The sequence below is a fragment of the Mauremys mutica genome, chromosome 14 (assembly GCF_020497125.1).
Source record: "Mauremys mutica isolate MM-2020 ecotype Southern chromosome 14, ASM2049712v1, whole genome shotgun sequence".
NCBI classification, from domain to species: domain Eukaryota; kingdom Metazoa; phylum Chordata; order Testudines; family Geoemydidae; genus Mauremys; species Mauremys mutica.
The window spans coordinates 13354877-13379743 of NC_059085.1; the positions used below are offsets into that span (position 1 = coordinate 13354877).

General features: G+C 41.9%; 1 protein-coding gene across 5 annotated transcripts in view; it reads right to left on the minus strand.

Annotated features, from left to right (window-relative positions):
* The window catches only part of NECAB2 (N-terminal EF-hand calcium binding protein 2), a 365795-nt gene that overhangs the window by 70477 nt on the left and 270451 nt on the right, over positions 1–24867 (minus strand). For all 5 annotated transcript variants that reach the window (XM_044987368.1, XM_044987369.1, XM_044987367.1 and 2 more), the window contains one exon: positions 4070–4206. In XM_044987368.1, the coding sequence (XP_044843303.1) occupies positions 4070–4206 (137 nt within the window). The remainder of the gene's footprint in view (positions 1–4069; positions 4207–24867) is intronic.

The following is a 24867-nucleotide window of genomic DNA, read 5'->3' on the forward strand; positions in this document are numbered from 1 at the left end:
TAAACTCTTTTATCACAAGGTGTTTGTCACCTTGCTGAAGGCTGCCATTCTGATCTGCCAAACCATCAACGTTCTGATTCCCAATATAAGAACCTGTACTCATTAAAAGACGGGACCTGTTGTTTACAGTCAAAGTGCCAATCTATTGTTCAGTTAGAAGGCAAGCACGTATTTGTGTATGGTCACACATGCATCTACTCTGCTCTTTCTCATGTGCCAGTGCAGATCCCAAATTTGGGAATATACATAAGATTGTGTTGGGCCTGATTTTCAGAGGTGCTAAGGACTGGTAGCTTTCATTCAAGTGAACAGGAGTTGCCGGTACTCTGAAAAGCAGGTGATAGGTGCACATTTGTATACCTGTAGTCCTGCAACCAAAAGGGTCAAGAAGTGAAATGTAAACTAGGGAATATTTTAGCCTTTCAACATGCATGAACATTAACTGATTTTCTCCAAGAGACTCAAAGAATTGGAAACTTAGAACAAAATGCTCCCCTCTGGTCATCATTGTGCACCTTGACTTAGCTCTTCTGCTCTGCTCTCTCTACTTGCCAGTGGAGGTCCATGGACATACAAGAGAAAAATATTGCCCTTCGCAATTGAATAATTTCCTCTTTATTATCTATTCACACATGTAGAATCCTGGCATTAGAAACCCATTTGCATAGCAGCTCATGGACTAAACTTCACTGGGTGACCAAATATGAAGAGATAACTGTCTGGGTGTGGAGGGATTCACAAGAAATACAAAGACAAATACATCCCTGGAGTACAGAAATGATTTCAGAGGAAGCTGCAGCAGAGATTAAACTGACCCAATGTCCTTTGGCTTTTACGTTTCTTACACTGATTTAGTATTATGTTCAGAGTGATGATTGGCAGAGGGTATATGCAACTGGAAATCTCAATTACTGATACGTTTACTTTGGCATAAATATTGCTCACAAATTAAATGGGGAAAATAGAGCCGGAGTTTTAAAACACTATTTTATTAAAGGGCAGTTTTCACTGCTTTAAAACTTGAGCTAAAAGCGGTCTCATTTATAACATTTGAAACAGTATCTCAGTCCTATAAATCTTCAACAGATTGAAAAAAAAATCTGCCCCACCAACACCTTCTCACCCTGCTGGTTTTCATACATATCAGGAGAAAAGAGCTTCTGATTTCCCCTATACTGTTTCTATGGCAACCTGTTTTGGTTACAGTAAGTGAGCTCATTACTCCATGGAGATGCATGACATTGACACCCAGGGACTCTCTATGTTAAGTTTCAGGCTGTGCTTTAGGGTATTTGTCTTTACTTATACTTTAAAAAGGAAAACCTGAAACTCTTCTTGTCCTCCATCTTTTACTGTCAGGACACTGTGCTATGCAGATTATGAAAAACTCCTGCTCAGGATTTAAGAGTCACTTTTTTATGGCCTGATCCTGCCATGTGCTGAACTGAGTAAGAATTTGCAGGGTATCGGTACCAATCAGTGCTGCCAACTCACTGGCATGGGTACAATGCCCTTGACCTCTTTTCCTATACTCCCTCTCCATGACTTATCTAGAACCTCAGATAACGGCCTCCTCTGCCATTTTTACATTGGATCATACTTATTAGAACATCAGAAGACCAGAGGTCACTGCAGAGGGAAATAAATTAAAGAGTATGAAATATCCATGCTGTGATTTCTGGGACGAAAAGCAGCCTCACTGGTCTGGCAGTGGGAGGTGGTGACTATGAGCATAGACATTAAGTAGAAGTTTTAGAAGTTAATAAATAATGCTGAGCTGGTAGAGTTACCAGGCAAAATTCAGACAAGAACCTAATGAAGTCAAGCTGAGCCCAAGCAAAGCCTAGAGGCTGCCCAAGAAAGTGGAACTTGCAACCTTCTTCTGCCACCCTCAAGGTGTACGTTATACCCACGGAGGCTTCTAGAGTCCATCCAGATTTACTTAAGGTACATCTGCACTGGAGCTGACATACTGGCTAAAAATACCAACCAGTCCAGTATACTGGTAAAGTATGGTAAGTATGTAACCTGGTGCTCCATAGCCTTAGGCCTTGTCTACACTTAAAAAGTTTTCCGGTATAGCTATACCGACCAACCCTCCTAGTGTAGACACAGCTTATACTGGCAAAAAAGTGCTTTTGTCAATTTAGCTTAAACCAGTTCTCCAAGCAAATAAGTTTGCAATGAAACACAGATTATCTAATAATGCACATGAGTGGCTGAAGAAATTTCTATTTTTAAGTAAGGGTTGGTGAAACATGCTGAATTGAGTCAAGAGTAGCGAGGTCAGCACTCCCAGAAATTACAGATCATTAAGTTTTAGAGCAGTTGCAAGTAGTCTTAAATCCAAAACTTTCCAAAACGGATGACGATTCAATATTTGCAAGGGGGCAGGAAAGCAGAGAAGAAGGTAGGATGAGGTTGAGTTTGGAGCTCTGTAGGGGCAGATTTTTGACAGCCCAAAGCCCAGTAACATGTGTGAACCATTGCCCACAGCTGGAATACCAGTTGTTATGCTTATTGCTGAAAGCAGCTAAAAGGAGGCCTTTCTGAAACCTTATCACAACTAACAGACCAGGAGGGGAGGGGGAAGGAGTGACCTCAAGGAGTAAACACAACCCTCTGCCCTCCTGACTTGAGTTGTTTTTCTGAAGCATGTGGTTTTGCGAGATGGAAAGTTTGACAATAGTTAACTAAGCTATGTGAAACACAGCTGGTTAAACTGATGGAAACCTCTCTGCCTGACACACTGGAAAACTACAGGCTGGAAATCTCCATCCTGAACTTGGCTTCTACTCAGCAGTTTTTTTGATGAGCATGCTACGTAATACTAACAAATTAGATATAAAGAGAAGAAGAAATCTGAGCTTGGTGGACATTTGAACACTTGGACACCTCTCAAGTTTCCCTGCAAACAGAAGGCTGGCCACTGGAAGTCTATGGTTATCCACTCAAGACCTCCTCAAGACCCTGGGTAAATATGAATCTGGGGGTGATTTGGGGTGCTCTACTAACCTGTGGTGGACATGTGTAAGTGTTGGAGACTAAATAAAGTAGAAGCTTTGAGTGAAAGCACTTTTGTTTCCCTGCTTCATCAACTATCTATTGGCCGTATGGCCGTCTGCCCTCTGATTTATTTCCTGATGCCTCCTCGCAAAGAGTAAAGTTACCAAGAGTGTTGGGTTCAGCAACATGCCGCTCCTGAGATCTTTTTAAAAATCATTACTTATTAATAAACAGGCTGCAAGGGATGCTGTCAAGGTAGATGAGGTCTCAGACATGACCTGCATTTTTATTACATTTATTTGCAAGTGCCATTTAATTCTGTGCTAGCAGCTGCTTCAATGCTATTTCTTTTCTTATGGAAGATTAATGCCGGCAGTGCAGTCCTCAGCAGTAGCTCTAAGTTTCCAAGCCAATGTGCACAGTCCAGCAACAGCAAAACAAGCTACCTTGCACAGCTCAGTGCTTGCATGCACTCCCAATGGCCAGAATTTGGCAGGCCCTTGTGTGGGTGTGGAAGGATCACAGACCCCTCTTCCTTCATTCTTCCCCACAGTACAGGGGCCTATCCACTGCAATCTCCTTGCTTTCCTAAGCTCAGGACCTGTCTCACACGCTGAGACACAAAGAGATGGAGTGAGACGGTGAGAACATGCCCAGAGCACCGGCCAGCTATGGAGAGGAAGACGTGCTGGTCTCCCTAGCACACTGGGAAGGATCGCCCTGAGGTCTGAAGTGGTGTCTGGCCTCCTGGTGCTGGCCCTCTGCATAGGGCTGAACGTCACAATTTTCACTCTTTGAAGCATATTTCCAACTTATCAAAATTAAAACTTCGTTTCCTACTTCTAGTTTGAGCTTCTAGTTTCACTTGTCTGTTTGTCCCATAATACCCTATGAAATAAACAGTGTTTGAGAAAGGTGGCTCCACCAGTTCAAGACACAGAATACATAAACATTCCCCAGCCGCACCATGGTTGTAAAAAAGGCTGATTAACAAACAAAACAGATGAGTCTATTAGAGCAGCAGTAGGGTGCAGAATGCAGAAGACAAGAAGATATTACCAACCTGATCTGATTGGTTTGCTCATCAATGGCATCAACAGCACTCTCCACAGAGCTCAGCAGAGACTGGATCTGGTTGGCAGTCTCCTTCAATAGGAAACGGGTCACAAACTGGTCCACGTTGGTCCCTCTTTCGTACACCTGAAAAGAAAGGCGCAGAGTTCTGTGATAAACTGCCAACAACTTGGGGAAAAAAGCATCCGTAGAAACTGGCCACCAGGAATCCTGCTCCCTTCACCTAGAGTGACCAAATTTCCCAATGTTATAGGAACAGTCCCGATATTTGCAGCTTTGTCTTATAGTCACTTATTACACCTTATCCTCTGACCTGATTTTTTACACTTGCTATCTGATCACCCTATTCTCCACCCTCTAGGCCACCTTCTCCCACTGGACATAAATGGAATGTATGATCGTTCTCAGCAATTTCCATCTCAGTGATGGGGCAAATGCTGACAGAAGAGTCCACATAATTACACTGTGGCCCTTTCATCTCAGATTCTGGTTACGGCAATTTATAGAGAGAGCTCACTTTGCGCATCTCAAGGTGTGACGCTGGCTTGCAGAAAATTCATCCCTGTGAATGCTGAGGGCAGGCCCAAATGTAATACCAGGAATGGAAAGGTCCCAGTGAAATATATTGCTATAAGATAGGTTCAATGGAAGCTTCATGACAGGATGATGAGTGTGATAAATCTATTTGTATAAAGGTATCACTCTTGTATCTGAAACTAGAAATATGAAATATAACTCTGAGGGCCTATTGTAATTATGCAACGTGTGGGCCATTAATGGTGGTTTGGAATCTTGATGGCTCCCATTAACCAGGACAATTGAGTGCAGATGGCTCTGTTTTACTTGTAAGTCTTCTTGTATGTGTGTGTACTGGCAAGTGGGTAATGAAGACTTACAGTGACATGCGATCATGTCACCTGAACTGGAATCCATCTTTAACCTGGTGCTTTTCCATTGAGAAGGGGGGGGGGGAGAACCCAGAGAGGGACAAAGGCTTCCCGCCTTAAACAAAAGATATATAAGTGGGTGGAACAGAACAGAGGGAGGAGCCATCACAAATGCCCTAGCTACCACCTGAGCTGGAACAAGGGCTGTACCGGGGGAAAGGATTGTGCCCAGACTAGGAAGGCGTCCAGTCTGTGAAAGAAACTCATTCAAACATCTCTGAGGGTGAGATTTTATCTGTATTCAGTTTTATTATTGTACTAGGCTTAAACTTCCGTGTTTGATTTTATTTTACTTGGTAATTCACTTTGTTCTGTTTTTTACTACTTGGAACCACTTAAATCCTACTTTCTGTATTTAATAAAATCACTTTTTACTTATTAATTAACCTAGAGTATGTATTAATACCGGAGGGGGGGAAACAGCTGTCCATTCCTCTCTATCAGTGTTATAGAGGGTGAACAATTGGTGAGTTTACCCTGTATAAGCTTTATACAGGGTAAAACGGTTTTATTTGGGGTTTGGACCCCATTGGGAGTTGGGCATCTGAGTGTTAAAGACAGGAACACTTCTGTAAGCTACTTTCAGCTAAGTCTGCAGCTTTGGGGCACATGTTTCAGACCCTGGGTCAGTGTTGGAGCAGACTGGCATGTCTGGCTCAACAAGACAGGGTGCCCTCAGCTGGAGTCCCAACCTGGCAGGGAAAGCAGGGGCAGAAGTAGTCTTGGCACATCAGTTGGCAGTTCCCAAGGGGGTTTCTGTGATCCAACCCGTCACAGGCACATGAGAAACAAAATATAGGGGGCACGTTTTTACAAGTGACTGTGAAATAAATACCCCAAAATGAGTCTCTAATGTACACATAGCACTAAGGTAATTGCACAGCAAACTTGTTTATCTGAATGCATAAATCACCAGTTGGACACAAATGACTATTTGTGAATGCCAAAAACATTCCATTTGCATGAAAATCATTAGGCTTGCAATTGTGTGGGAGCATTTCTGAAAATCTGGACCACTCAGACATGATCTAGTTTCTGATCTTTTTCTACATGACCCATTGATTTCTTAGCTCCCTGAGGATGACAGCCTGGCATTTCCAAAAAAAAATAAAAATGATCAGACACTTGCATTTTTACTTTTCTTTAAAAGAATTTATATTTTTGAAGTGAAGAGCTGAAGGACGACTAAGCTTAGTGAGGAGTTTTATGATTCATTAATTTCAAAATCGACTGCACTTTGAAAGTAATTACTTTCCAGGGCTTAAATGTCATTTTTATTGAGATTTTTATTTTAAGACATTGGCATCTCTGGGTAATGTTATTGGCTTGTTAAGATAATTTGAAACACAAGCACAGCATTTGAGTTCAATAACATTGGGACAGACTGGATGAGAACATGTTCGGCAGTAAAAATAATCTCCACCAGGTCAAGTGGTAGGTATTTAAATACCTAATTCAACTGGATGGCTCAGGGGACACTTGAAAGGCTATGGAGTTCTGGGTTGTGAGGCTGCTGGTCTGAAACCAAACCAATTTGAAGGCTGCTTGGTGGTTTCACTTTAGTCCCCTAATCATAAAAAAACACCACCACAAGTGGCATCCAGTCTCAGCCGAAGAATCAAGAACTAAACTAAACTATGTGGACATGAGACTGAATTCTCCGCCCATCTACAGAGGCAGCTAGGCCCTCGAGAAGATGCATACCATCAGGGCAGGATGGGAAGCTGAGAATACTCTGCTCCTGGCAGTGCTCTGTCAGGGGGACAAAGAGAGGCTAGCATCAGTGTGGCTGTCAGGTCAGCACCTTCATCTGCCCTACAGTCACTTATAAAACTGGACGGTTTACATTAGTGCCGTTTGGAAACAAGACACTTTTAAAGCACTGAGTATTCTTGGTATCCCCTTCACTGTCATCCTGACTGTGGGCAATCTTAGATCATTACATACGCCCCGTTACCATATTATAGGAGTGCCTCTGGTCTATCGATCAGCTTTTTCTCCAGCACATATCCTAATGTGCCTACAGTGTGGTACCTAAGGCTATCTTCCCGGCAAAACAAAAAGTGTGTGTGTGTGTGTGTGTGTGTCTGTGTCTGTGTGAGAGCGAGAGCGAGCACACAAGCAGTGGGATAACTGAGACAAGGCAAGGTCAACTCTATACCCACCGGCTGGAAGTTGACCTTGCCTCCTGAAGTTCACAATAGAGCTCCAGTGGCTTGCCTCCACTTGGATTTTACAGTGGGATAGCCAGTTGTCTGGGAAGCAGAACCAGAGCCAGATCCCACAGCCTAGAATGCCCTGCCCTTTAGAGTCTTCTCCTGACCTCCTTCGAGAGCTTGACACAAGGAGACACAGAGGGGTGGAAGATCATCCATGTGATCATTTGTCACAAGGAGGACTCCAGCCTAGACGAAGGGGAAGAGCATTCCAGAGATGTGGGCTCTTGGCAGAGAGAGCCAGGCCGTTTCTCATCTCTAAATGAAGATGTGGAACAGTCACCAGCTCCAGCCCTCCCATCTCCATTGCCGAAACAGGACTAAAGACAATCTCTCATCTGATCTTGTCCCAAGGCTGGGTTCTACTTCAGCAAGACTACAAATGCCACCAGACTGGCAGGTGGTTAGGTGATGTTCACCAATGACTCAGATGAGACTAATACACCCCCCCCACACACACACACACTCTTTCACTATTTGCTTCCAGTGGGCTTTGAGCCCAGATCTCCTAAGAAAAAGTTCTGGGCACTAAGATACCGGTACCATCGATTTATGGTGTGATTTTTAAAGAGGCCAAAATGACTGGATGACCAATTGCCATTTAAGTAAATGGAAACAGTCTGATCCCCCAAGTGGCTATGAAAAATCTTAGCTCTCTTTTTGATCTGTAAAGGTATCAATAAGCACCCACCCCATGCGCTAGCCCCAAACATGCACCAGTATAATGCATATAAAATACATTTAGCGACTAGCTTGTCTTCATTAATAGCAATTCAGTAACTATGAAGGAGTGCCAGAAAATACACCAATTTATAAATTTACTAAATAAAAACTACCTACATGTCCCTCACTAAGATACCTACCCTAATTTCTAAGGGTCTGATTCAGTTAGCCACCCCTACCCTCCGAGTATTTTAGCTTCTGAGAGTTGGAAGCCCTGAATAACTTCTAAATGTCATCCAACTTGAAATAAAACTACAGACGTTTCCTTGGGTGCTGCTAACACATTAGGATACCTTCCTTTGGGGATCCTCTCTGATCTCTCTGTCCTTTAAGCTTCTCGCCCTTTTATCTGTTGCCCAACTGGGAGTGAAGATGTATTTGAAGCCAAGATCACCAAATGACAAGACTGTTTGCTCTTGACAAGCTTCCAAGATGTTTGTTTTAGCAGCAGCATTTTATAATTGAGGTAAAGTTGCCTCAGACATCTGTCCTCCTCTTTCAATCTACTCTCCATTAGGAAATCTTCAAACTTCCTGCCGTGGTTGTTACGCTGGTTACTACTATCCAGTATATTTGATGTACCGTAGAAAGGAGTCATCCCAGGTGTTCCCAAGGTTAAGGTGAATTGGAAGCATCAGAATGTTAATCCTAAACACAGTGACTCAATAACACTGTCTCCAGGCCTTCGCTAATCGATGAGACGTGCAGGCCACCCCATCTCCAAATTGATCTCAACTTTGCAGAAATGCACAAAATGTACAGGTGCAATGCAGCATTTGCAGGGCCCATTCAAAGGCATTCTTATTTGTATTAGCACCTAAAGGACCCAACCAAGATACAGGCTTCATTGCAATATATATTATACACAGTAAGAAAGAGTCCATACTTCAGAGAGTTTAAAATCAAGAAAGGGGTGAAGAGAAGAGATCAACACCACCCACATTTTACATATAGGGAGCAGAGGGTGGAATTTTCAGAAAGTCTCGAGATCCATAATTGCAGCCAAGTTTTCAGAAGAATTCACCTCCCAGTTTAGGCATTTCAGAAAGTGAACAGATTTTCTAAAGAGCTCAGCACAATTCATACTGAATTCTTTTGAAAATCTAGTCATACGTGTCACAATGTGCTGGGTGTTGAGCACCCAAAAAAACCTGTCCTTATTTAGATGCCTAACTGGGAGCTGAGCTCTCCTGAAAATCTGCCCCTAACTGGGGGTGCTGAGCACTTGAGAATCCAATCCCACAGGATTTGCCTATGGTCATACAGGAAGCCTGTGGCAGAAGCAGGATTTCAACTCACATCTCCTGAACCCCAGTCTAATGCCTTGACTACAAGACCATTCCCCCTTTCATGCAGCCTTGGCACTAACGGACCATAGCAAGCAAACCTCTGGGTTATCGAACTTCATGTGCAGTATGCAACACAGTATTAAAGAAATCCTATGAAAGACATTCAAGGTATCCATGAAATAAATACTTTCAGTGGATACTAGTAATAGCCAACATTTTGAAGAGCTGTTGAATTTTAATGAAAAACTTGCAAAGAGGTGAAATTTAAACACAGTTCTGTCTTTTGTATTCCCAATGGTAACTGCAGGAAAGCAGCATCTTTGTTTCTTCAGGTTGTAGCAACCTGCATGGCACTTGTAGGGATGAGCACAGGTTGCAGGAGGGAAGATTTCAGATGAGAACTAAACAGAAGATGAAATTTGTAGAGAACCAAGATTACATTTTCACACAAATAAAGGAGGAGAAATGCAGAAAATATGAATCCATAGCAGAGATGTCCTTCAATGGAACGCTCTTCACAGTTCACCGTGAAGTTAATTTAAAAAAAAGTTTTGCAATTCCTACTGGTTGTACCAACACATTTCTTTATTAACAGTAATTACAGCAAATCTAGTCTTTGGGAGCAAAATACCTTGAGGCATTATCTGTTTTACACATTACTAATCTTAGGGATTTTCTTTTTAAGAAAAAGTTTCTTTAGAGAGGAAATTTTTAAAAGTCCCCTGCTTTCATATGTGGTTTGATTCAAAGCCCATTCAAGCCAATGGAAAGACTCACTGTCTTGAATGGGTTTTGGATTATATACATAGCGCTTGACATTTTCAAGCACTAGATTGTTCGGGCTTTTGTCTGATTATTAATTATTTGTATTACAGTAGCATCCAGAGGCACCAATTGAGATCAGGGTCCCAGTTGCGCTAGGTGTTATACATACACATAAATAAAGGACAGTCCCTGTCCCAAATCTTACAGTCTAAATAGACCAACAGAGAAAGGAATGGGCAAAGTGATTTGCTTGAGGTCACATAAAAGGTCAGTGGCAGAGCTAGGAACAGAACCAACAGGTCCTGATTTCCAGTTCAGTCTGCTATCTACTAGACCATGCTACCTCCAAAGTAGTTAGGGTTATGTTTGTATTCTGGTTCTTTAGGGAATGTCTGTTTTTGCAGCATTACATTTTGCATTATTTGGAAAGATATTTAAATGCCACCATGATGAATGTGAGAAGAGAGAAAATACCCAGAAATATTGTGATGGCCTCACTCTTAAGAAAAAAAAAAGTAAATAAAGCACTAAGGAAACACCTACTTAGTCCTTCCAGAACTCATGTTTGGTACCGTATGTAGTATCATAATTAACAAAGTAGTTCAGTGGTTAGAGCAAAGGAGGAAATGAAACTCAGGACTCCTGGCATCTGCTCCTAGCTTTTCCAGTGATTTGCTGTATAATTATTTCACTTCCCCACTCATGAAATTGATCATGACAATACTAACAACCTACCCCGAAAGGGTGTTGCAAGATATAATTGTTTAGATCCTTGGATGAAAGACACTACAGAAATACCAAGCTTTTTTTAATCACTGCATTTACAATGAAAAGACAAACTCTTTGAAAACAGTCATTTTTCTTTACCCGTTGAAATGTATGAGTTTAACATAATGCTCATAAACACAATATTCATCTCTTCCTGCTTGATTGCGATGGGTAAAACTGACACACAACTTGTTTTTAGAGTAAAATGGAATTAACACAATTAACATTGATTTAAATGAGATACTACATGCCAAAAACCCCTTTAAACCATGTGGGATAGGCTCATTACAATAATTTCAATGCAACTGCATGGACTAAATTGGAGTTCATTGGCACATCTCATGCTCACAACAGATAAGGCATGAAATGGTTTTTCACAGAGAAATTAAAGCATGAAGACACCATGGGTTTTGTCACATTATGTAGGGCTTTTCAGACGTCACTGGTTTGCTATCAATTTGAAGGAGTTGGTTCATGTAATTGAATGTGTCATTTCCAGATGCTGCCAGCTATTTCCCCAGGCACGTATTGACTTTACAAAACAAAAGCAAAGGTGGGAAAGTAGACAGAATGAGATGAGAACTGCATGAGAGTTTGTAACCTGGAACTTGGGCTGGATGTATTCATTAGATGCTACTGCATTAAAAAATAGTACACTGTCTTGCCATGGGAATTCAATAACTAGTGAAAGAGTTGATACAACGGGCTTAGCACCTCCCCACTGCTCCTGTGTATTATGTCCACTAGTGCCCACAATGTGTTAAACACAATCCAAATAGATAACAATCGCCTCCCCCCATTTTTTCCATGTGGACTGTGAATTTCCACAAAGTTTAAAGAGAGGGAGGATCACAGTGGAAAACTTCAAGGCTGCTGCCTTAAGAAACTTGCAAAGAGAGGAGAGTGGCTTATCAAAGAAGCTCTGAATATTTACAGAGGGAGCCCTCTTCTGTTCTGCACATATTGGCTCAGTCACAAACACTCTTTATACAGCAAGTCATTAAAATATGCCAGCTGCCTGGCTGGAATCAGGATAATTAAAACATACCAGATGCTGGGCCAGATTTGGGGTCCTTCAGCTTGGTGAAACAAAGAAACGGAAACATTTGCCAAGGCAGCCATCTCCTCTCCCCCAGAGAAGTTTCCTAGAGCTGATGACAAATATTTGAGACCAGCAATTATTCTACCCCACTGTTCCTTCAACAAAGCCCACTCTGTCTGTGGTTCTAACTTCCCCAGATTCAAGCATGAAAGGATGTTGCTCTTATTTGAAAATAAAGGTGGTTTGAGATAAGAGATAATCAATCAATGACAAATAGCCTCCTGCCTGGGGAAACAGGCTTCCCTGAGAATTATTTCCTGCACTTCCTGACAGAGACACACACTAAAACTAGGATTTCTTTCTGCATAAGGAAGCACCCCAGTTATTCTCAGATTAGAAATAGGAGAGAAAAAGCTTGACTTTTAAAGGTAGTCTCTGAAAATATAAAGCAGACACTCTAGCAAAAATATTATAAAACATTCCATTGCTCTTTGGTTCAAGAAAAATTCTAACTCTGTGCTTTCAGTAAGAGTCGGATTGTTCTCAGACAAACAGGAGCATGAAGCCTTTAAGGCAAGTTATTCTGCTGTTAAAAAGGCTTGATCTTGCACCGTTAAAGAGAGCTTGTCCATTGACTTGAATGGTAATAGAATCCATCCCTAAATGAACAAGATGCTTTTCCCACACTGGGGACAGAGACTTATAAGATCTTCAAACCACAATATCCCCTGCATTTCAGGAAATATGCTTCTGTTTAAAGCACTGGACGGTTTTCCCATTTCCTGCCAAATCACCAATATGACTTTAGACCATGCAGGGGGCTGTGCCAAAGAGCTGTATATTTAGGGTCAGATATGCAAAATGTTTAGGTTGCAAATAACCATGGGGCCTGATTCCACTCTCCCTTACAACAGTTTTAATCTGGTATAATTCCATTGACATCAATGAATCAGTGCAATAATCTTGCATGTATTTTGCATGTATTGTTAACACAATTGCATATGAAAATTGCATGCCCAAATAGCATGCATTTGGTGCAAAAAGGCATGTAACCATTGTGATGGAGCAAGGCCGGATGGCTACAGGAAAGTATTGAGGAGCAGGTATGTTAGCTCCAGGCTAAGCAAATCCCTAGTACCATGGGAACCAAAATGGCAGTTGCTCCAGGCTAATCAAGGCACCTGGGGCCAATTAAGAACTTTCTAGAAGGCACCGGAGAGAGCTACATTGATTGGAGCACATGCAGCCAATCAGGACAGGCTAATTAAGGCACCTGGTATAAAAAGGGGGAGCTCACTCCAGTCTGGAGAGGAGGAGCTGGGAGCAAGAGACACAAGGAACTAAGAACTGAGAGGGGGTACTACTGGAGGATTGAGGAAACACCATACAATCAAGCAGCATCAGACACCAGGAGGATCCTGTGGTGAGGATAAAGAAGGTGTTTGAAGGAGGCTATGGGGAAGTAGCCCAGGGAGCTGTAGCGGTCAAGCAGCGGTTACAAGTAGCACTATAGAGACTACTGCAATTCACAGGGCCCTGGGCTGGAACCCGGAGTAGAGGGCGGGCCCGGGTTCCCCCCTAGCCCCGCTACTCCTAATCAGACATAGGAGTAGTTGATCCAGACTATGGGTTTCATCCAAGGGGAAAACCACTGAGGGGAAGAAATCCGCCAATAAGCGCAGGACCTACTAGAGGAGAAGAGGAATTTTGCCACACCATGCATAACTAGTCATTCAGGCAAAACGATTGTGCATTTGTGTGTCTAAAGTTTTTAAAAATTAGATATGATGTGGGTCATGCACTCCTTGTGCAGTGCCATTTGGCAGATACTTGTAAATCTCAGTGATAAGGAGACCACACAAAAAAGACAGGATAAATTGCTTTTAAGAATCTTCCTGATCTTCATGTTTTCTAGCTAGTGTTAGCAATATTTTAGCAGTGCTTGATTATAGACATCATAACAGGTCAGTGTACAGTCTTCAGAATACTCAGCCATAATGGAATCAATACCAAGAATGTTGTTTGGCACTACAGAAGAAAATGGCAAAAGGTAATCTGGAAGATCATTTGGAACATTAATATGGTAGAGTATTTGAAACCCACAGCTAACTGTGCTGTACAGTATCTTGTAGTGTTGTGCATGGAGGTACAGAGGCTCCCCTGTATGGCCGGATGACCCACTGTCATCTGCACAGCCCCCCACAAAGGGCCTTGAATGATGTAGAGGTCCTTACGGGGGCTTTCCCATGCATCTAGGTAAGTTTCACCCAATACTACTAAGAAACTAAAAACAGCATTGCCAGAAAGATACTCATCTGCCCTCATTACTCCTTCACCGTCTAGTAACAAGACTTAAATTGCTTCACACAATTGAGTCAAAGAAGCTGATCAATAATACACTAGTACAGAGAAGGCAATAATGTCCCATGTGTTAAAAAGCCTTGTGTGAATAGAAGCAGAACACTCAAGTGCCCACAAGATACACAGGGTTAGTTGAATACTGTAATCCTTGCAGACAAACACACAAAGAGATTTGGGTTGACTAACAGTTTAATGGGACAAAAACAAGGAGTTGTTGTTTTTGTGGATATAGTCTAACATGGCTACCCTCTGATACTTAAGTTTAATGGGACCTTAGTGCCTTTGCACTATTTCTGTCAATGCAAGAACAGGCAAAGAATTACTGTCCATCTCAGTGAGCTCTGCTTTCCATTACCTTATTATTCTCCAAGGCATGTGAAAAAGACAGGAGCTCCTATTCACACATCTTCAGTTTGCAGAGTTCCAAATATGGCTTCAGTTCACCACCCAATGGATCTTTAGTTTGCTCTTAACTTTTTTCATTGTCTTGCCATTAGGAGCTCAGTTCTGCAAGGTGCTGAGCATCTTCAAATGCCACTGACTTTACTGAGGGTCAAGGGTGCTCAGAATGTGCAGAGAATGTTCAGCCTCTGACAGTACTGGTCTCTATATAAAACTGTGCCAATCAGGCCCCAATGCAGTAGACATGCTGTAGACATCCTTTTCAAAATGTTGATACCAGAAAAGGTCTACATTTTGTTGGCTTTGTGCAGAGATGGGCCTAGGGCACAAAGTTCAGATCCTGATCTGAACTTTTCCAACATTTGAGGGTGTTCATTTCAGACCCATCTCTAGCTGAGGCTAATGCATGTGCAACGATGGCAATTTAAACCAAACACTACTAAGAAGCAGCAAAGAGTCCTGTGGGACCTTATAGACTAACAGACGTATTGGAGTATGGAGTTGGAGGCATGTAGTGGAAATATTTATACCTGCCTCTGGAAATTTCCACTACACGCATCCGATGAAGTGGGTATTCACCACAAAAGCTCATGCTCCAATATGTCTGTTAGTCTATAAGGTGCCACAGGACTCTTTGCTGCTTTTACAGATCCAGACTAACACAGCTACCCCTCTGATACTACTAAGAAGGTGGATTTTAATCCTCAATAGTAGCTGTTTGAACAATCCAATCTACGAACATATATACTATCCTTCTAAAGTGTACTGAATGAGTCCATGATCAGAGCTCTTAGCATTCATTGGTTAGATTCTCATTAAAGGACCCAGGACAAGCCCAATATATCTCCATTCATTTCTTCGTAGGATACCTGCTGCATCTCTTAAGATTCACATTATGCAAGCAGCATGAGGCTTTCATTTATTGCGCTCAATCAAGGTCTTCTGCTTTCAATAACCAGCAGTTCTCCTCTATTGCTAGGTATGGATTTCAGCTGCTGCACCTCACATTGCAGTTGACCACAAGCACAAGGGAAGTATTACAGATGGGAAGTCCAGTGAGTGGAGTGGGCTAAAGTGGACCTTAAGCTGGACAATATGGTTGACTAGATAGGCACCTGTCCTTATCCAACTATTCTTACTCCTACTGAGCTCAACACTGAACTGGGAAAGTCACAAGGGATGAATGAGGAAGCTTTTGAGGTGTGCTGTCTATATGAATCTTTTTAAAGCGTCTGTTGGTTGGGGTGCTGCACGAGGTGCACAGGATTTTCCAAACACCATGTGAATCCTGGCTAGCGGACCATATATCTCACATGCACATATCTTGCAAGCAGCCATGAGCCATGCACAAGCTGATGTCAGGAGTGGTGGATGAGGACTATGTGTTTGATGTTACTTACATCCCTTCGCATCCCCTTTGGTGCCATTTTCCTGACAGGCACAGTTCGTCAGTCCAGTTAAGCAGGCCCTCAGAAAGTTTTTGTTTTTTCTATCAACCTTTTCCCACTTGTCTCTTTCATATATGATTAGAGCTCAGCAAATACAAAGAGGGAGAGAGAAAGAATTAATTCTGGCAGCTTTCAGCAGAGCAAGGACAGCACTGAACCGTAGGAAGACAGGCTTCCCTTACCTCGTATGCTGAGTCAAGGTAAAAAGATTTTAATATTCAGGGACAAATGATCGATACGGACCTGTGTTTTTGTTAGCTACTTTTAATTACTAAAAAAGGAGATGACAACAGAGTGCAGGCCCAGAGATATCACTCATTACAATTTATTTAAACACACATTCTTGCAATTCAAATAATTGAAGTTCCATACACACAAATTTCTCTTGGTTTATGACAAAGATTAACTAGGGTCTATTTCCATGGCAACCAAAGTAGTTCAGAGATCTCAGAAGAATTGAATGGGCTTCACATCTCCACACCCCAGTTGAAAAGAAAAAAAGGAAACAATCCCAAATCCACTAATGAAAAAAAAAGTAGTACTATTTATGAAGAAACTGGTTGAAAAGCCAATATCTTCTACTTCATCTCATAATAAAATATAATATCCAAACAGCCCCCCTCAAGCCATCAATCGTTTATATCTGGCTACTGAGCTTTTTAAAAAAATTCTCTGAGGAAAAAAAGAAGGCCACATCTTATTCATAGCCGCCTTCTCCATAAATGAGCTTTTTCAAGCCTCTCCTCTTTACCAAAATTAATCAAATCTCATCCAGCATCAAGCCCAGAACCTACAGAAAAGACCAAGAAAATTCACAGGACTTTGTACCTTTAATTCAGAAGAGTCTTCATAGATCAGCATAACTCTGGTGGTGGCAGCTACTCAAAAATGAAAATACAACTAGAAAGTCATCGAGACCTTGAGTACCACCTCCACCTTCATCAGAGAGTGGTTTATTGCCACCAGGGAAAGAGAAGTAGAGTCCATGTAAACACATGTAACAATTATTGAACGTATTATAATAGTGCCTAGAGGCCCCAGCTGTGATCCAGGCCCAGTTGTGCTAGATGCTGTATGGATACAGTGCGAAACAATCCCTGCCCCCACATAATTTACAATTTAAACACACAAGCAAGCTGGACAAAGGGGGTAGGGAGTGAAAGGATGTATTATTCCCATTGTACAGATACACTGAGAGACTATCCAGCTCCCTGATATACCCAACCACACAGAGGGAGTCCGAGGCACAGCTGGCAACTGAGGGTGTAAAACAGAACAGACTTTAAAGGGAGCTGCTCAGTAGCCATCCAGAGACATCAGGCGAGTAGCTCTTCAGAGGGCAGTGCACATCTAGGATTAGGGGATGACAGGAGATGCATTAGCCAGGGACAGGTGATTGCAGGTAGACAAACTGGAAAGGTGACTGAGGAAATTCCTAAGCTAGAAGTCATAACAGCATAGGCTGTGTTGTATCCTGCTTTGATGGCAGAGAATTCAGGTTTGATCCTGCTTTGATGGCAGAGAATTCAGAGTTGATCCTTTCCTAAGACTAAGAGCCTAGAATTGTGGACTGAATGTGCATCAATCAGGGGAGTCTGAATTCTGTTCAAGACCCGGTGAAATCCAAGGTTAAAAATCCTGACCGGGAAGTTGGTAACTTTAACAGATTTTTACTCCCAGCTCTTTTCCATCTATTAAACTTCAAGCTAATGGTGCTGAACTCCGTGTGGATATTTGCATGGATTAACAAGAGAAACATGCATGTGCTTTACCAGAAAATCCTAAATCTAACAGAGAGAGGGGTTACAAATTGGTGACAGCGGGTTAACATACCAGAGTCCCGCTGACAGCTACATAATGAACTGCTGCATACATAGTGAAATAACAAGGGCTCTTGCAAAGGAAAACAACCACTTAGACATGATGAAGATGTCATCCTGGATGAAAGAAATACAGTGCAAACCGCTTTTAAATTTGCCATTGGTTTCCAAAAATAGGCCCATTTTCCAGGGGCAGGAGCAACTTGTCAAATTCAACAGCAGTTTGTTGCAGGCAGGCAGAGAAGCACCTTAGGAGCTCACAATAGGAACAATAAAACGAGCCAGTCTGATTTAGTGGTTAAAAAAGGGGTGAGGGGATTGAGGCAGACAGGACTCTTGAGCTCAATTCTTGACTCTGTGATAGCCCCTTAGACGCTGCATTTCTCAATGTACCCCCTGGAGGAGGGTCTATCAGTGCTTGCCTGCCTCACAAGCATTCTGAGAGTGAAGTGAAGTTTAAGATCTTCTGTTAAGTGGATGAGGAGGTGGTAGGAGAAGGGTAATCTCTGAGAAAGGATTGAGATGCACAATTTTTTAAGATGCACTGTGGAAGTGTTCAGCTCTAGAGCTTGGGGACTGTGTTGGTGGGACGGTGCCCAAAATTATCAAAGAAAACCTCTCAGCAAGGTTCAGTCTACAAGGTCATAAAGTTCCTCAAACCCTCCTGACTCCCGAGAAAGTTTCTTCTAAACCACATCATGATGCAGACACAAGCCATTATTTTCCTTGCGTTAAGCAGGGATCAATGTTTCCACAAATGCCACCACAAACCCCTCTTCATCCTTTTATTCTGCTAAATAGCACAGCTGAAAAGTTCAGTAGAAATGCCCGGAACCAGCAAAGGGACCAAATCTGAAATGTAATTTCCCTATTTTATACTGGAGACATGGCAGAGAGTGGGGACCTTCTCCCTCACTCCTTTCATTATGCTATTAGCATCTGTTAAGAACTGACAGTTTGGTCGGGGTGGAAAAGAGAAGCACAGCTGAACATGTGAAGTGATAGGAATTCCCAGGTTCTTACTAACCTACAGTTATCTCCCCTGGCTTCAGAGAAGCGGCACCATCTTCCCAAAGCAGGGATTCAGGAAAAAGCCAGTTAAGAGAACAACATGAATCAGAGACATTGTTGGGAAAAGGGCAGAACCTTTGTTCATGGCAAAGGCCACATGTTCAAAACTGGTTGAACAATGAGCAAAGGCCAAACTCTGGTAAAAATCTCCATCATCCATATGCAGATATGTTCTGACAAATGCCATCCTCCCACGCAGTTATTTCCTAGTCCAAGCATAAGCATCTCGGGAATCAGTGATTGGCAAAGGCTCACATTTTTAATGGTGATCACTGGATTTAGTACATAACAGGGAGAGTGTTTTGGAAATCCATCTCATTTAAGGTTTCCATGAGGTATTAATGGCTTTGTTGAGTGAAGTAAGTAGAAACTCAGTCACAACCTTAACTATGGAGTAGCAGAGCCCAGCTGAATTTCAGAACTCTGCCTTTTACTGCCCTGTACACTGGTCTTGCCTCTGCCAGGAGGTTTTATGCACAGCTGGTCTAAACAGGGGACAAAGATTTCCAATGAGTTTTGCAAAAAACATCTGCCTCTATTTTTCCCATCAAAAAGAATTCTGAAATTTTTCACTCGGCTCTTGTTTTAACAGAATGATACAAAGGTCCTCCCGCAGCCACCCAGAGTGAGATCACACTGATCTCTAGTTCCCCTGCCTCTGTCAGTTCATATTTGAGCTTTACACCCCTGTACGCTAGAGCTTTGTACATCTACTTGGCTGGTCCACAGTCATCTTTCACCACTGCAATACTTTGGGGGCAGTGTGCATTTCTTCATGTGATAATCTTTGATGGTGAAGCTGGAGAAAACAACCATTTAATGTATCTTATTAATTATCTCCTCTACGACGTGATCACGTCAGCAAACACTGAAGAACGTGGCGCACCAGGCACTGCTCCCAAAGCAAAGCAACAGCCACAAGAGACTACATTAAACAGATACCTCCTTAGCAGGTCACTATTGGGCTGAAGGCAGCACCCTTGATTGGAAAGGCTGCTTCCATCATTCAGAAGTGGGCAGCAGTGGTTCATATCTGAGGTTTCTGTAGCATTCTTGTAAATTAAGATATATGTGTATCATAACAATATTAGAGTCTAATAGACTAAGGAGTTTGCTAATGTGATATGAACCGAACTCTGGTAATGCCGTTAAAGAGAAAAAAAGCCTACTCCCTTTGCTATGATTTGATCATGAATAAGGCACATATTTTGATTAGGGGAGAGCGAATGAAAATATTGTCTCCTCTGGTAATTGAGTGCTCACAATACAGGATCTCCAGCATGTTAGGCTGAAAGAGGTGCCGGGGCTCAAGCAATTCTCTTACTTTCATAACTGATGCAGCAAGCCCAGAGGTGCCAGGGCAATGAACTGCCAAGCCTAGAGGTGCCGGGGCTCAGTCCTGGCCAACTTGGCACAAATTAAGCCCCAAGACTGCTTTTATAACAAATGCATATCAGGGTGCTTTTTAAGACAGGGATTCCTCCCCACCCCCCCATATATAGACACCTGAAAGCTTTAGTTGTTGCACAGGGTGGGAAGCTCAAGTTTCAGTCAGAGACTTGATTTAAAATCAAGCTGGACCTCTTCCATCACAGCTACCTCCTTGTGGGCCCGTGCTCTCACCCCAGCAGGCAAACACACTCAGAGCTCAGCAGGATCTGCCCTCATTCCTTTCTCTCTAAAAAGACTTTGCAAAGGCTTATTTAGAGGAGGGGTTCTCTTGTTTTGGGTGATGCAGGTGAAGGGGGAGTTGGTAACTGGCACAGCATTATAGCTCGATGTGTTGTTTTGCTGTTTCACAATAATGCATTTTAGTATTTCATGGAAACAGGAGTCAGTCCAAAATAAAATGTAATAAACAATGGATATACTTAATGCACTGTTAGACTAATTCTGATTGCACTTGGGAGCACAGTTACAACGTGCGTGTTCTCAGACACAGTTAACACACAGTTCCTCCCTGTAAGAGCGGGGTCCAATTGTGCTTTAACCATTTCTCTGAACACACTACAGCCCTGCTAAAGTTGGAGCTGTGTTTTTAACCTACATGGGAGACTACTGTTTTGACACCAGATTCACCCAAAAATCTCAGTTAATAGATGTTAGCATAGCAAAATTTAGCTATTGTATTGTCAATTGTGTTTTCCTTAAAGCCTCAATTCCTGGAGTTATGTTATTATGAGAGTATCTCAGCGTTCATTTTCTAAGTGTTCTAGCTCTCATGACTGTGCAGAAAAGCTTGAAAATGTGACCTCTGAGGGTATGTCTACACAGCAAAGAAAAACCCACGCTGGCTCATGCCAATCAACTTAGGTTCGCAGGGCTTGGGCTGTGGGACGGTTTCATTCCTGTGTAGCATTCCGGGCTCAGGCTGGAGTCTGAGCTTTGGGACTCTCTCGCCCCACAGGCTCCTAAAGCCCAGGCCCCAGCACAAGCCTGGAGGTCTACACATCAACAAAACAGCCCCGCAGCCCCACCCTGAGTTGGCTGACATGGGCCAGCCACAGGTTTTTCTTCAATGTGTAGGCATACCCTAAGTGCTCAAAAACCAGAAAAACTAAAAGAACCCTAATTTACTAACAAATGTTGAGGTTCTGAAGCCAATCATGATTTTTGGGAGTCTTGTGAGTTTTGAACACTTGAGTTTTCAGTATCTCAGTACTGCTAGTGACAACTTTGCAGAGGAGGTGGGTAGGCCAGGTTTGTTGTTCAGTCTACAATGCTAAGTGATATGTGATACACTTGTCTTGTGAACTCTCGGCCACTCAATACAATATAAACTACCTACACTTTACAAAAACTAATTTAAAAACACTAAATATCAAAAGGAGACAGGAAGAAGGGAACCCAGACAGATACCTCCTCTTTGTGTCATTGGTGAAGTCAAAGGAGTTAACAAGATACAAATGAAAGGAAACTCAAGTCCACAGGGCGTGACTGACAGATACTATTGACCCAGAGCTGCAAAAGTCACTTATTGAACACACAAAAGCCAAAGAAGAGGCTGTAGAAACTAAAGTAGCTACAAAGAACTAAGAAGAAGAGTAAAAACAACTGGAATTCATTGGGAGGCGGTAGAGGAAGATACATCTTCAGAGCTAATAAAAAACTGGTGTTCAGTCAAGCCTCAGAAACTTATTACTTAAAAATGAGTCTATGCATCTTTCACCTGTGAGTTATCTTCCTCCTTCAAAGATAGATGGCAATATTTGAAAACTAGGTTAATCTGCCCAGAAAAACACATTTTCTTCTTGGTTAATAATATTAAAATTCATAATTCTCTGAAATTGCAGCTATTGTATTGCAGCACAGTGAAAGCAATCAGGTGAGGCCCAAAATTATGAGGCTTCCATACAAGGGAGAAGGGGATGATGACAGGAGGCAGAAATGTTTCCTTTCCAGGGAGCACTGTACATAGATCCTAACAGGATAGCTGGAGCTAACTCATCTCTCATGTAGGGAAAGGCTCGTCTTCGTGAATTAAAAAAATGTGTCTTTGTGATACTACTTCCCATGAATGTCTGTCCACGTTTATGGGAGCTGTCTGGCAGATGAAGTATCATGAAAATACATGTCCTTTCCATGCTTATTGCATTTTCTGCCTCCTCTTCCTCCAGTAATAAGGTTGAGCTTTGTGTGTTATTAAATCTTTAACAGCTGGAAAATCACAATGACCAGGCTAAAGCTCTGCAGTGAGCTCCTTCATGTCTAGCTTCCAAGCGAGTAACCATATGCACAGGAAGAACAAAGAGGACCTATGCATCCACGAGCCTCACAGGGACTTTAATGTAACAAATGCAGATTCCAAGATGAGCAAGCCTATGGCCAACAAAATACCACTTTGGTTATTTCCTTGTCATGTCCTCCTTTATTGATGCTAAAAATCAGCTTGAGATAATGCCACCTAGGGAACTAGTAAGACTTGAGATGCACCTGAGTGATTCAAATTCCATCTGCAAGAGGATATTTGATTAGAGCCCTGTTACAAGATTACTATCCTGCCTGTTTGATATTGGATAATTCATGAATGGCACAGTATATCCAGGGCTTAAATTCAGCTGGCGCTGTCTGCAGCAGAGCTCTGGTAAATATTTTCAATCCCCCCCTGGAATTTTCATACCATGTTGGGGAGGAAGAGCATGGGAGACTCTGGGAAATACTCTCAGAATTTAAGCTTTGGGTATATTGCAGAATAATTAATTTCACCAAATGGCCAAGGGCTGCTTTCTTCCCCCAGGAAACTCCACAGAAGCCAACCAACCTAATTGCACCCCAGATGAAACTGTCTCCCTGTGTGTTAATTTACTGAATGAGGTTACCTGATTGTGGTTTGCTTTGCCTGGGTCTCACCCAAGTCATGCATGATCCTAGCCCCTACATTTCAGCACACCAAAATCTTATTTAATAACTCCAAATGTTGCCATTATAAAATTCTATATCATGTATCAGTTTTAAATAAAAAGGATAGCATTGAACAGACTGAGACTAATTCTTAAAACTAGGGCTGTCAATTAATCGCAGTTAACTCATGCGATTAACTCAAAAAATTAATCGCAGTTTTAATAGCACGGTTAAACAACAGAATATTGACTGACATTTATTAAATATTTTTGGATGTTTTTCTACATTTTCAAATATATTGATTTCAATTACAATACAGAATACAAAGTGTACAGTGCTCACCTTATATTATTTTTATTACAAATATTTACACTGTAAAAATGATAAACAGGAAATAGTATTTTGCAATTCACCTCATACAAGTACTGTAGTGCAATCTCTATCATGAAAGTGCAACTACAGATGTAGATTTATTTTGTTACAAACTTCACTCAAAAACAAAACAATGTAAAACTTTAGAGCCTACTAGTCCACTCAGTCCTACTTCTTGTTTAGCCACTCACTCAGACAAACAAGTTTGTTTACATTTACAGGAGATAATGCTGACTGCTGCTTATTTACAATGTCACCAGAAAGTGAGAACAGGCATTTGCATGGCACTTTTGTAGCTGGTGTTGCAAGGTATTTACGTGGCAGATGTGCTAAAGATTCATATCCCCCTTCATACGTCAATCACCATTCCACAGGACATGTGTCCATGCCGATGAGGGGTTCTGCTCGATAATGATCCAAAGCAGTGCGGACCGATGCATGTTTATTTTCATCATCTGAGTCAGATGCCACCAGCAGAAGGTTGGTTTTCTTTTTTGGTGGTTCAGGTTCTGTAGTTTCTGCATCAGAGTATTGCTCTTTTAAGGTTTCTGAAAGCCTGCTCCACATCTCGTCCCTCTCAGATTTTGGAAGACCTTCAGGTCTTCCAAATCTTGGGTCAAGTGCTGTAGCTATTTTTAGAAATCTCACATTGGTACCCTCTTTGTGTTTTGTCAAATCTGCAATGAAAGTCTTCTTGCTGGGTCATCATCTGAGACTGGTATAACATGAAATATATGACAGAATGCAGGAGATATACAATTCTCCCCCAAGGAATTAAGTCAAATTTAATTAATGCATTATTTTTTTAATGAGTGTTATCAGCATGTCCTCTGCATAGGTGGCTGAAGCATAAAGGGGCATAAAAATCTTTAGCATATCTGGCATGTAAATAACTTGCAATTCTGGCTACAAAAATGCCATGCGAATGCTTGTTCTCACTTTCAGGTAACATTGTAAACAAGAAGTGGGCAGCATTATCTCCTGCAAATGTAAACAAACTTGTTTGTCTTAGCGATTGGCTGAACAAGATGTAGGACTGAGTGGACTTGTAGGGTCTAAAGTTTTACGTTGTTTTATTTTTGAATGCAGTTATATTTTGTACCATAATTCTACATTTGTAAATTCAACTTTCATGATAAAGACATTGTACTATGGTACTTGTATTAGGAGAATTGAAAAATACTATTTATTTTGGTTTTTTACAATGTAAATATTTGTAATA